This window comes from Rattus rattus, chromosome 6 (genome assembly GCF_011064425.1).
Source record: "Rattus rattus isolate New Zealand chromosome 6, Rrattus_CSIRO_v1, whole genome shotgun sequence".
Taxonomy (NCBI): domain Eukaryota; kingdom Metazoa; phylum Chordata; class Mammalia; order Rodentia; family Muridae; genus Rattus; species Rattus rattus.
Window position 1 is genome coordinate 11912448 of NC_046159.1, and position 14228 is coordinate 11926675.

The 14228-nt window shown below is 44.9% G+C and overlaps 1 protein-coding gene across 1 annotated transcript in view; it reads left to right on the forward strand.

Annotated features, from left to right (window-relative positions):
- Positions 1-14228, forward strand: part of Eps8 (epidermal growth factor receptor pathway substrate 8) — a 63858-nt gene that overhangs the window by 16897 nt on the left and 32733 nt on the right. Inside the window, exons 6-12 of the mRNA XM_032905509.1 lie at positions 1217-1299; positions 1740-1876; positions 4348-4421; positions 6635-6761; positions 9338-9426; positions 9786-9860; positions 11843-11991. Of these exons, the coding sequence (XP_032761400.1) occupies positions 1217-1299; positions 1740-1876; positions 4348-4421; positions 6635-6761; positions 9338-9426; positions 9786-9860; positions 11843-11991 (734 nt within the window). The remainder of the gene's footprint in view (positions 1-1216; positions 1300-1739; positions 1877-4347; positions 4422-6634; positions 6762-9337; positions 9427-9785; positions 9861-11842; positions 11992-14228) is intronic.

Here is a 14228-nt window from a genome sequence, read left to right on the forward strand (position 1 = left end):
CACACACATACACACACACACACAACACTTTCTCTCAAAATACACGATCTTGAACTCTCCCATCAATTCTGAATTTTTACGCTCACCAGTGTAAAAGAATACATGACTCATATATCTAAGAAAAATATACATAATTACACAGAGCATACGAGCCCCAAAAATAGAAGATAAATACATGAGCAGCATCCTCATCTACAGCGATAATTGCAGGCTACAAATAAATTTCATAACGAAGAAAAATTTAACACCTTATCTGCAAAAGCCACTTGAATCCCCAAGAAAATCTAATCGTGGGTCTTGCTGGAACAATGTTGGGAAAGTTTGTGGTGGCAGATAATCAACTCTTACCTGAAATGGAAAAAAATAAAGTGGTTTTCACAATGGGTCCGATGGAGACTTGAGAGTCAGCCTATGCATGTAGAGCTGTGTGAGCTGTGGCAAGGCATGGAGCTGAGAAACTTATAAAGAGAAAAGCTCTGCTTCCTAATGGCTCTGGAGGCGTCAGTGCATGGCTATTTGGCACATCGCCTTTGGGCCTGCGCTGGGAATGTCCATAGCAGTAGGAAGTGTGGTAGAATTGCCGTTCACTTCACGGGAAACAGGAAGCGATAAGAGAGAGATGGGAAGTATCTGGCAATCCCAGTGTCATCCATAAGAGCACAGCCCAATGTCTTCTCTTCCTTCCTTCCACCGTCTCCCATTTGAGGGCTGGAACCTGGCCTTCAAGCCCCATTCCTTCAGGGACACAGCAGGCACTAACTGTATGAGTAGATTTGCATTAGGCTCTGGCGGTCTCTGTAGGGCCTGGCGATAGTCTGGTGAGCTAATAGGTTTCCCTGTGGAGGGAAAAGGGGAGGCAGCCACCAGCCCTGCACATCTTCTCTTACACCCCTCCTTTCTGACAGAGCAGAGACCGCGTTCTTTCTGCACTTGCCTTATTCTAGTGGGCTCTTGGGGAGGAATGTTTAAGTGGAACCTGGAGGTAGATTGACCTTAAAAATCCACATTTTAGTTCCATCATTAGAAAATACATCATTAAAAAGCAGAGTCATATTTTTTTAAGGTTGATGTTAAAAACATCTTGCTACCTGTATTACACCAAGACACTTACTGACGCTGACAACGGATATAAACTATATTTTTTTTCCTGTCTTAATCTTTATATCAAAGCTCAGACAAGCCAATGGCCTTCCCGATAACTCCTCTCTCCTTTCAGGCAAACCTAATTAGCGAAGATATTGAAAGTGCTATCAGTGACAGTAAAGGCGGGAAACAGAAGAGGCGGCCGGAGGCCCTGAGGTAAGAGCACCGAACGCCATTAGTGGATGGGATTGGATCATAGAGTGTCTTGCTGTCTAGCCAGCCCGTGTCTGCCCCATCTTGGTTCTCCACATGTTAACTCTTCTCCTACATAGCTTCTCAGACCTAGATGTCCCCAAGAGTTATAAAAAAATTGTGGTGTTTTAGGAGATGACCCAAGGTCTCCCCATATGCCCACAAGCTTTTCAAATACCATGTGACCTAAAGAAAAAGTCACTGTAGTTTGCCAGGGATTTTAATTTTTCTGTATTTCTGTGTCTCGGGAACTTACTGACACAGTAGAGTTGGTTAGGAATCCTGATTTCCCTGACAGTTACTTCTAAGGCTGAAGGGCAAATGGCACCAGTGGTGAGAACCATTGATAGGAGAAGTGGGGAGAGGGTAGCAGCCCTGTTGGACAATTTGTTTTTCATTTTTAGGATGATTGCCAAAGCAGATCCTGGCATCCCTCCTCCTCCCAGAGCTCCTGCCCCTGTGCCACCAGGGACCGTCACACAGGTGGACGTTAGGAGTCGAGTAGCAGCCTGGTCTGCCTGGGCGGCTGACCAGGGTGACTGTAAGTACCCAGACCTCACCCTTCTGAGGATCCTCTTCGGGTTATGCTGTCTTTCACCCTTTCAGATCCTCATGCTCATTTCTAGGTCAGAGTTCACGTTAAAGAGCTAAATCTTAGAGGTTATAAAGTTAAGTCTGGACTGCTGTTAAAGTGGTTGTCCATGAGAATTCATGCCAGCCATTTAGTAGATACTCTATGAGGATGGAAGTCATTTCTGACTGGCTACCTGCGTGACGTTGACGTGACTAATACGCTAGGTGTCACATTGGTCACTGTAACTCGTAGATTCACCGCTGGCAAGACTGTTTTCAGTTTCTCTCCCCTAACAGCCTGAATGGCACCTGTCTGAAACTACACATTCTACAGGTAGGGAAGACACTTGAGCTGGGTTTTTCTGTGCTGTATAACTGAAGCGCGTGGTGTCTTTAGTGATGGTTACTCTCAATCCCGTGGGCTAAAACTTGAGACCTGAAATAAGAGCTGGCGCTGCCTATCCATGTGACCGTGGAAGGTCATCTTTTTCCATGCTTTGACCTTAACTGTAAAGTGGGCACAACGTCACACAGGTTTCTGTGACCACAGAAGCCACTCGTACTATGATCACAGTCAGCCCAGGGACATAAGACTCACTGTCAAAGAGCATTGGTGGCTTTTGCTTTGGGAATTACATCGGTTTCAACCAGTTATCTCTGTAAATACCATGGTTTTTAAAAGACTAGGATTTATAGTGATCTGTGCTTATTGTGACCCCAAGGTGGGTTTCCTTGGTATCGTTCTGGCAGAGGGGGTTTGGATAGTCGCCGCTATTGTTGTCTTCTGTGTATGTGTTGGAGAGGTGTCAATACTGACCTGACATGAGGAGAAGACATATTAACACTGACCTGACATGAGGAGAAGACATTAACACTGACCTCACATGAAGAGAAGGCATACTAAGTTAAAGACATCCTCAATAGAATTGTAGGAATGCATATGAAATTAATACAGTTGTACAATAAAAGAATTTATACTCAGGTATTCCTGAGCTCTTACTAGATTTTGTGTAAAATGTTCCTGGCATTGCCATCCGTTACAATTACAGTGACATAGACTTCTAGCCTTCTAATTGTTCAGACAGAACTCAAGACCTGGTATACAAAGTTCTGTGTGAGTGCCAGAGAGTCTCAGTTGGGGGTGTCCTAAAGGAGGCTCCCTGTGCTCCCTCTGAGGTTTCATTAACTCTGACGTGGAGTAACCCTGTCTTCCAAAAGTGAGTTCAACAAAATGCTGGCAGTAGTTCCCGGGACCCCAACCCACTTTGCCCCAGGCAATGTTGTGGGGTCTCTCGGAGACACCGATTCCTCCTGTGAGACATAGCCTTCTGTGTAGCCCTGGATGTTGTGGGGCATCAGTATGTAGCCAAGGCTAGCCTGGTCACCCCTGCCTCAGCTTCCAGAGTGACCCCCTTTGGAGTTCCTAATGGCGGTTTCAAGTTGACTTCCCTGCCTTCCATGGTACCACTGTACCACACAGGCAGCAGCCACTTGTAAAACGGCCCCTAACCGTCAAGCTTTGTTCATGCAGATTAATGAGCTTGAATAGTTAGAGTTAAAAATGTAGTTTTGTGTGGCCCAGCAATTCCCTTTTCTCTTCCCGTGCGCTCCATGTCTGGGCAGTGTTAGCATGAAGGAGAAATTGGGATTCCGAGTGGGCAGTATGTTTCGGCAGTTCTCCACATTAAGCCTCATAGTGCTCTGCCCAAGCCATATGCCTTTTCGCTTAATGTACTCTGAAACACATTGCCCCAGCTGTCCATGTTACCATAGAGCTGACTGACTCACCTCAGGAAGGCATCTGTGATGGAGGTCTCATGATTAGCACTCACAATGGAGCTTTCTTGACATCGCGAACGCCTCTGAGACGCGTATTCAGTGTTTTATCTCGAGGCATATGATTTAAGCGCAGTGATCCAAAGGCTTGTGGGTTTTATGCTGACTTACAACGGCCGTTGAGAAATCACTGTACTCTCAGAGCTGCAACGCTTTTGTGGTAGTCACAGGGTTGGAATGTGGGGGGACCAGCAACCCAGGCTGTGAAGACGGTTCAGTTGGTACAGTGCTTGCCACATCAGCATGAGAAGCTAAATCCCATTCCCAATGCCCAGGTATAATGGTGAGTGTCTGTAATTCAAGCTCAGGAGGGGGAAGACAAGGGGTTCCTAAGGCTTGCTGGACATAACTACCTCCAGGAAGGAGGGGGCATAGCTGGTTAGAACCTTAGATACGTGGGCAGGCCAATCACCAGCTGTGCCCAGTGCTCCTGGTACCCGTGGCAAGGACATACCTCAGGGGCCATGAAGTATCACCTTGACTTGTTTATTCCAGCGAACTCCCTGCTCAGCAACTGGAATTCCTCCCTCATTGTCTCTCGTGTTCATTTCTGTATTGATATTAACAAACGTAGAAAGTCTCACAATTCTCCTTTCTTTTCAGTCGAGAAGCCCCGGCAGTACCACGAGCAAGAGGAGACGCCCGAGATGATGGCAGCCCGGATTGACAGGGATGTGGTGAGTGCTGCCCGAATCCGGTTTTGCTCATGGTCCCTTCTGCTTTGTGAGGAGGGGGAAACAAAAGCGTCGGGATGAAAGGGATTGGCAAAAATGTCCGCAAAATTTATATTTTCCTCTTCTCAGCGTTCAGTATTGAAAATTGAATTTTCCCTTAACCCCTTGTCCGTCCTTCCTAGTATTTAGCTAGATGTTACCTCCTACAGAGCGCTGGCAACTCGGCCAGGTTGCAGAGGGAATGAACCCGAACTTCCAAGAACCTGGAAAACCAACTGTCTGGTTTTGCTTTTTTTTAATGGTCTGTGATTCATAGACACAGACCATTTAATGTTTGCTCGTTTGGGTTTATTAAGATATTTTACGGCTGGAGAGATGGCTCAGTGTCTGCAGAGCTTGCATCAAAAGCTCGGAGGTTGGAGTTCACATCCCTAGAGTAGATGGGTGTTGGCAGCCCATCACTAGCTAGAAGAGTAACCATTAGAGAAGCAAGTCCTAGGTTCCACTGAGCGGCTCTGCCTTATTGTTGAAGGTGGGAGAGGAACGGGGGATGATTCAGGACATCCGTACTGGGTCTGCACAGGTACACACATGTGCACACACACACCTACAGGCAAGGGAAGCCGCAGGCACCTCCTCACACATGTGCCCACTCACATGCAAATGAGGACATACGCACTCACACGCGCACACACACCACACCCTCGTCAAAATAGAAAACATACTTTAGAATACCTTAAAAGGAGAAGTTAAGTGATCATTTAAAGTGTAAATATTAATGCTTTATAAAGAAGAATGCTGTATTTATTGTCACTTCTTTAGAGCAATTAACTTGCAGGGGTAATTGACAGTTAACGGCTATGTCTGTTACATTTCAAATGTGTGATTTATTTACTGTTTAAAGTATATACATTCCCAGGTTCTTTAGGGGAAAAAAAATCACTGGAAGGAGTCTGACATTTAGAATTAATTTTTAAAAGATTTTCACTTTTCAAAATAAGGGCATATTAGAATCAGGACTGCAAATAGTTCTTTTTTTAAAAAGAGTATACTGCAGTTGTCTTCATACATTTCAGAAGAGAGCATCCCATCCCAGAAGGTTGTGAGCCACAGGTTACTGGGACCTGGGATCTGAATAACTCAGTCCCTGCTCAGTGGGAGAGCAGTTGGTGCTCTTAACCACCAAGCCATCTCTCCAGCCCAGGATTTTCATTCTTAATCGGTTTTGAGTGTGTGTGTATGTGTGTGTGTGTGTGTGTGTGTGTGTGTGTGTGTGTGTGTGTGTGTGTTCTCTCTCTCTCTCTCTCTCTCTCTGTGTTCTGTCTATGTGTGTGTGTGTGTGAGTGTGTTCTCTGTGTGTGTGTCTCTCTCTCTCTCTCTCTCTCTCTCTCTGTCTCTCTCTCTCTCTGTCTCTCTCTCTCTGTGTGTCTCTCTCTCTGTCTCTCTCTCTCTGTGTCTCTGTCTGTCTCTGTGTGTGTGTGAAGGCGTTTCTCACGGAAGTCAGAAGAGGTTATTGGAACCCTTGGACTTGTTTTGAGCTACAGTTTAGGTGGTTGTGAGCCACCCATCATGGATGCCAGGTGCTGAGTTTCAGATTCTACAAAGGCAGAATGTGCTCTTTACCACTGAGCCATCTCTCTAGCTCTAGAATTTAATATTTTATCACACTATATTATAGTGAAAGTTTTATCAAATGCTACTTTATAGTCTTATAATATGAAGAGTCCTTCATTTCAGACTAGAGAAAGCTGAAAGAGAAGTATAAAAGATAACCGAAGAGGTCGCTAGCATGCGTTTGTCTGCTCTGGGATGCGGTCATCCTGATACCTTTGGTGTATGTGGGCTGTGTGTTTTAGGTTCTCAGGGCATCCTATAATGGGCATGCAGTACCTTTGTCAGAGACTTTACAGGACAAATATCGCAAAACAAAAATACCCTGTGCTCTGCTAGCAAAATGTTTCTCTGAATCCTACCCCCAGCTTTGTATGTGTGGGAATATGTATATAGCAATGATATCTGTGTGTGTGTGTGTGTCTGTGTGTGTGTGTGTGTGTGTGTGTGTAATGTTTTCTTAGAATTAGTGATTGACTACATGAAAGTGATCATTTTTCTCTTCTAAAGCTTCTCTCCCTTACACTCTAGCTAACAGCTAGAGCAAAATTAGGGTGTTTTTTTCCCCTTTGTTTTATATCTTGTCCTGTTATTTCTAATTCCAGCAAATCTTAAACCATATTTTGGATGACATCGAGTTTTTTATCACAAAGCTCCAAAAAGCAGCTGAAGCATTTTCTGAGCTTTCTAAAAGGAAGAAAAGCAAGAAAAGTAAAAGGAAAGGACCTGGAGGTGAGTGGGCAAGCGGGTGAGAGGGCTTCCCCAGTCTAAGGCTGTCAGACTTAGGAGTGAATGGGCTTCCCCAGTCTAAGGCTGTCAGACTTAGGAGTGAATGGGCTTCCCCAGTCTAAGGCTGTCAGACTTAGGGGTGAATGGGCTTCCCCAGTCTAAGGCTGTTAGACTTAGGAGTGAATGGACTTCCCCAGTCTAAGGCTGTCAGACTCATGGTGAATGGGCTTCCCCAGTCTAAGGCTGTCAGACTTAGGAGTGAATGGGCTTCCCCAGTCTAAGGCTGTCAGACTTAGGAGTGAATGGGCTTCCCCAGTCTAAGGCTGTCAGACTTAGGGGTGAATGGGCTTCCCCAGTCTAAGGCTGTCAGAATGGGCTTCCCCAGTCTAAGGCTGTCAGACTTAGGAGTGAATGGGCTTCCCCAGTCTAAGGCTGTCAGACTCATGGCGAATGGGCTTCCCAGTCTAAGGCTGTCAGACTCATGGTGAGTGGGCTTCCCAGTCTAAGGCTGTCAGACCCCACTGGGCTTATCACTGGGGTTATCAGACCCACAGTGAGTGAGGACTTCCTTACTCTTGAGCTTCCTTACTCGAAGCACAGGTGAGTAAGGTACCTTACTCTTAGGCCATGAGAAATACAGGACTAGGTGAGCTTGCGTCCCAGGTCCTGATCTTGGACCAAGGTCCTGTAGCTTTGGGCATCATTGGAGGTTCAAGTGGAGAGGGAAGGGCTCATGTTTGTTTCAAGCTGACTGTGCCTTTAAGTCATGTGACTGAGATTGGACGGTAGCCACACCCATCTACAGTTTTCGAAGGTAGTTAAAAGTGAGTTTCTGTTCATAACACTGATCTTTTCTGTAGAGTTCTTTTATTGAAAATATGTAACCTTTTTTAACATGAAAAATTGACTTCTTCCATCTGAGCATTTTACAATACGAATGGATTCGAATCATATTGCAAAACCCCCAGTTGCTCATTCACATTCAGAGTTACATAGAAGCAATCTTGAAGCGTGGTGCTGAACCGCCAATGTTAAAATGCCCTAGAAACTGGGCCAGCAATCCCAGCACTCAGTAAGTTGATGCAGGAGGATTATTCTTAGTTATATAGGACAGCCTGGGATATCAGACCTTGTCACAAAAAATAATAATACTAAATGAAAACGAATGGCTTTGAGTGTATAAAAGTATAAATGTAAGGGTAGTGTTTATATTACCTCTGACAAAAGGCACAAATTGAATGTATAAAGGAGTAGTCAGCTCATGTCTCGTTCATTAGAGCTGACTTCAAATCCTCCTGCAGCCCCTGTCTGTATAGTAAGAGTGTTCAGCTTTCAGTGTTGTCCTGGGTGTAGATGCTTAGATGTTCCTCTCCTCCACTCATTCTGAATGAAGTGTTCTGTGATGTTTCAAGCTTCCCTCTTCTGTTTGCTGAATGGAGCATGCTCTACTCCGGGTTATCCAAGCTCAGAAACCAAGCCTCTGTGTCTTCTTTCCCCAGCATACAACTACTTTGACTTATTTTCCCAATTCCGTCTGTACGTAGTTTTCCCATTCTCATAGTTGGCTTCAAGTTGAAACTGTCATCCTTGTTGAGACGGCTTGAGAGCAGTTTTCATCCCCCTAGTCTTCTGTACTGTTAGGAGAACCAGTCAACCTATCAATCACTCAATCAGTTAATCAATAAACCAACCTTTAAGAGAGGGTCTCTCTCACTCAGCCGGTCTCAAAGTTGCTGTAAAGCCAAGGATGACCTTGAACTCCTGGTCCGTCAGGCTCCACCCCTCAAGTCGAGGGGTTACAGGTGTGCCCACGGCCAATAGGACACCCTTCACGGTGTTCTAGAGTTCTCACACTTCTGCCCCGAAGTGTAAGTAGTTCTGTGAACTGTTGATTGAAATGTCACTTCTTACCTTGTCATTCAAGGTCACCCACAATCTAAACCAAAGGTCCCCTCTCACACACATTCCTCTGGGTTTATGTTGCTTGTTTTGTGGACACCCAATTTCTCTGTTACTCCAGACGTTGTTTTAATCTTAGCATGTTATTTCCACAAACTTGGGGGAGGTGGGAAGAACTTTTCAAATCCCTTCTTAAAAGTTACTTGACATATGCCTTTTATTCCAGCATCCAAGCTAGGCTCAGGCTGATCTTGGTGGGTTTGAGAGCAACGTGGTCTACAAAGCAAATTCGGGGAGAACAGAGAAACCAAAAAAAAAAAAATGTTTCTTAAAAAACACTTTCTGGTTGTCATGTTCCCCATTTCCCAAGCAGTATACTCTCCTGTCGTAGCACTTAGATGCTACACCTGTTAAACATATGATTCATTTCCTCTGTTATTTTTCAGGGCCATTAAAAGCAGGGCTTATCACTTACTCAATTTTATAGCCTTTAGAATGATCGCAAGAATTCCTGGGACATAGGAAGGCTTCGAGTCACATTTATAGAATTCAGTGAGTCACTGAGAGGGTCTAAGAGAAGAGGAACCCATTCAAACTTAGGATCTTCATAATGAATTTATTTAACAAACTTCCTTGTGGGTCTGTTCTCATTCGTCCCCCGCTCTTTTTTATTTCTTTAGAGGGCGTTTTAACACTGAGGGCAAAACCGCCACCTCCTGATGAGTTTGTTGACTGTTTCCAGAAGTTTAAACATGGATTCAACCTTCTGGTAGGTGTGCTTTATTTATATATAAGAGAAGAAGCAGATGGAGAAGATCAAAGTCTAGCCAAATGTTCCTGAAAATTAAATCAAGAGATACAGCTGTCCCTGTAGATTTGTGGGTGTGTGTTTTGATTGGCCTTTCATTGCAGCATCAGATTGGAAGGCATGCATGTCAAAGAGACTTAGCTTAAAAAGCAGTATTTCTCAGCTCTCTGTCCCCTCATTCACTCCATGCTGATGGAGTTCCTCTAAGGAGAAGTGTGAAGAAAGAAATCTCCTTCCGGGTCTGCATTAGACAGCTCTTTGAGCGTCCACCCTTGGGGTGATCATGTTGTGGTGATGTATTTGTTTTCTTACTGTCACAGGCCAAGCTGAAGTCCCATATTCAAAACCCGAGTGCTTCGGATCTGGTTCATTTTTTGTTTACTCCACTAAATATGGTGAGCATTTATGAATGAAACAAAGCAATCTCAGTATCTTCCACCCAAGGGTCTGAGTTACTTAAGTGGGTTTCTTTGACTACCTTATGTGGGTCCTGTCTTTCTTAACTTGTGTGTAAACTCTGCGAATGTGAAGTCTGAGAGTTTAAAAGGGACACATACCTCACTTATGGCTGGGGACATAACACACGCGTGTGCACATTAGAATAGCTGTTTATCCAGGGCTAGCAGTCAGTGTTGGGTGTCTTGCTTGCAAGTCTCTCTTCTTCAAGTTCCTAGTGCCACGTGGCACACACACGGTACCTTGGTGTGTTCGTGTGTGCATGCCTGCCGAATTTCTTCACAGGAAATCACAGCCTGTAATATCCCCTCTGTCAACCCAAAGGGCCCAGCACTCTGCTCCTTCTCTCCTGTAGTCATCTTTGAATGTTTGCTGTCAGTGCTTATAAGGCCTCAGGCTACAGGCTCAGTGCCAGAGCTGGGCATGCTGGTGTACATGCCTGCTGTCCAAGCGCTCTCATGGCTGCAGTAAAGAGTGAGTTTGAGGCTAGCCTGAGTTACATGATAAGACTGTGTTTCAGAAATCTAAAACAATGAGCCAAGAAAGAATCGAGCCGCCCATGTTGGCTCACACTGGTGCTTCCAGCACAGGGGACCCTGAGGCAAGAGGACATTGCTGTGAATTTGAGGACAGAGTGGGCTACACAGAAAGTGAAAGATCAGGGTAGACTGCAAAGAGAGAGCTTGTCTTAAAATAAAACCCCAAAGCACAAAACACAACAGAAACGACAGTGCATGCTGTTCTGTCTGTGGAAGAGTCGGCGCAAAGCTTCCATACCCCAGCTTTTCTTCTCGGTTTTCAGCTCAGAGTCCTCAAATGTGTCTCCTGCAATTTAAAGTCAGTTGCACCGAAGGAAATTGAAAACCAAGCTTTATGGTGTCATGTAGTGTGTCAGTACTGTGTAGAGACTGAGGACAGCAGGCACCAGGCAAAGCCCTGTTTTAGAGTCATGCTGGCATTTAGGAGTTCCCAAGAGATGTATCGCAGAGTTGAATTCTGGGTGACGGAGGAAGGGTCTTGAAGGGGAACTAGAAAATCCTGTGTTTCCAGAGGCACAAAGCAGCATGGCGTCCTCAGAGCCCCTGACCAGAGAGATATCTTAGCCTAGAGCCATTCGAAAGAACAAAACAAACCCTTTCTTCCTACAGCACATCTCTGAGGAGGCCAGAGCCTAACAAAGTCTCTAGCTAGCCTGTCTGCTAGATGACGGGCCTTCCTCAACCCGGACATGGCTCCTGAGAGGAGAGTGTGGTGCTTCATGCTAGCACAGGCTTGCCTATTGGAATGTGCACCTGTTTCCCATTGGCCATTAGAGTGTCCATATCATATCAGGGGAATATACTGGAATTGAATTCTGGGAGTGGGGTTACCACTTATCATTGGCCCTCCCCTCTCCTCTGCCCCTGCCTCCCCTCTCTTCTCCCTCTCCCCTCTTATCTCCCCCCTGTTGTCTCTCTCCCCCCCTCCCCTCAGGTCCTTTTTGGTTTTATACATCTCGACAGGCATAGCCTGAACTGCTGACTGAGGCTTCTTTCTCTCACCTTCAATAGTGTTCATTTTAGACCCATAGTCTTCAACGTTGGCATAATAGACTTGCCATTTGTAATTGATGTTTTTAAAATAACAGATGGTTACATCAGCAAATAAGGAGTAGGGTGTCTATGCTGCCCTTATTAGTATTTTGCTGGGAAAGAAATAGATGCTTATAGCCAGTATGTAGATGCTATGACGTCCTCAAACTACTAACTTTATTTATTAATGGGCCCTTATTCTGGATAATACATAATATAATATGTCATACTTCAAGTTTTAATTTAAACATATGGAAACAGTGCTTCGTTTTGGAATTGATTTTCGTGTATAGATTTCATGAGTATACAAGTAATCATTGCCTTGCTAAAAACATTTGTTCTCCACCCAGGTGGTCCAGGCAACTGGTGGCCCTGAGCTGGCCAGTTCGGTACTCAGCCCACTGTTGACGAAAGACACAGTTGATTTCTTAAATTACACAGTCAAGGCAGAGGAACGGCAGCTGTGGATGTCACTGGGAGAGACGTGGATGAAAGTGAGGTGAGCACAGGGGAGCTCAGCATTCAGTACCCGTGACGCTCCGGGCGCTCCTGTCTGATGCCCTAAACCAATGGGACATTTATGTAAGATTCAGGATAAAGAACTATGTGTTGTGGAAGAAGAAACTGATATCGCTGAAAAGCTAATATCAAGTTGGGCCAGCAAGATGGCTCCGCAGGTAAAGGTGCTTGCAGCCAAGTCTGACGACCTGAGTTTTATCCCTGACACCCATGTGGTAGAAGGAGAGAACTGACTCAATATAGCTGTGTTGTGATCTCCAGATGCACACCATGGCTTGTATAACCCCCACAACACACATACAGGAGTCGAATAAATAAATATAATTTTAAAAATCAAAATTAAAAAGCATGTTGCCAAGTAAAGGAAATGTACTGTGTGCAGAAGGAAGGAGTGGGACATAAGCAGACCCTACCCATTGACATGATGAAGTAAAGGTAGAGGGTGGAACGAGGGACACACACACACACACACACACACACACACATACGCACGCGCACACACACACACAGTGTATGCTGTGGGCTCTCCCATGTGTTTTATAGAGATAGGTTGATATTTCTGATTCACAGATGAAGAAATAAGGCTCAAAAAGGTCAACTCATTGACCTAAAGTCACACAATATCTTAAGTGACAGAGCTCTAGGGTCAGGGTTCATAATTCCCTTGCTCAGTGGTCTTCCAGTGGGATGTGTAGAGCATCTGCAAATATGGAACGGTTGACAGAGAAGCAGGACGCAGTAAGAGTTCAGAGATGACGGAAGAGGAAGGGACTTGGGGTAGTCGGTGTGTGGAGAAAGGCTGGAAGGGGAATGGTATCAAAAAGGAGGTACCCAGAGGGGAGCAGGCTTGGCTAGGAAGGGCTCTGTGGCCGGGTTAAGCAGTGGATTTTGAAGGTGGTAGAGAATGATCAATGTAGGTTCTCCTCCCCCTCTTTGAGACAGGTTTTGCTAAGGAAATCCTCAAGTTGTTTTCAGAGATCAGTCCGCCAGCTGGGTCCACCCCAGCCAAGGGCAGAAGTCGCCATTAGTGGTCTAGCACAGGCTCCTTAGTAGTCAGACCTCTCTGCGGTAAGAACTATCACCCACTGGGAAAAAAAGACGTGGGGCTAAATTTAGACTCATCGATCGTTTGTCAATAAAGAGATGGAGAATGACAAACCATCACAAGAGCTGACACCCACCAAGCCAGGCTCGTCCTACAGCCGTTTCATTTCCAGCCTCGTGTGACACCCTTTAAGCGTGCTTTATTTGACTAGACCTTTCTCTTTCCCTGTGACAAGCAGTCATTCAGTGTAGTGACCAGCCACCAAACAGTCTCTGGAAGTTTGGCCCTGTTCCCCTGGAGGGCTCGTCTAAAAGACGTGGACCAATTTATCACTTTCTGCTTTTATTGAAATACACGCAAGACAGTCCCACCTACTTCTTGGACTTTGGCCACTGTGTACGTTAGAGTGTAATTTGTGCTGTGTCTTACCCAAAATGTAACTCCTTAAAGTGGCAAACACCATTTTCATGTTGTAAAGACTATTTGTATTTATTTGCATAATTATTTATATATCTATGAATCACCAGATCACAGTCTATATTTTTATTATGGCATTGACATCTTCTTTAAAAGATTTGTTAGGTTTTATTTTATGTCTGTACGTGAGTGCCTGCATCAGTGGATATGTACCCTATGCACACCTGGTGCCCACAGAGGCCAGGAAAAGGTACTGGACTCCCTGCAACTGAAGTTACTGTGGGCGTTAGGAGCTAAGCTGGGTCCTCTGGAAGAACAGCCAGTGCTCTTAGCTTCTGAGCCATCTCTCTGGCCCCCATTTTATGACTTATGCTGCATTAAAGCAGCTCAGATATGTTAGTAAAACCTCAGATTTATGCCGGTTGTGTTGTTATGAGAAGCCTAGGCTGGTTTTTTTTCTCTTTTCCTTTCTAAGAAGCTTATTAAATCTGTCACATCTCAGAATACAAAAATTGCTGGGAGTATTCAGTGACTTTGTTTTGAGCCCTATCGCAAAATCAGAAAATTTAATGATGGTTTAAATAGCTTCATCAAAAGGAAATAAAATAGTTAGCATTTAACACGAGGCAGCGGTCACTTCAGATCCAGATCAAGGCCATTAGGTAATGAGAGTGGGATTTAAAAACACATGAAAGGGAAAAGGATCAAGAAAGCACCAAATAATTTAAATAAAAGGCCCCATTTCATCAGAGCAG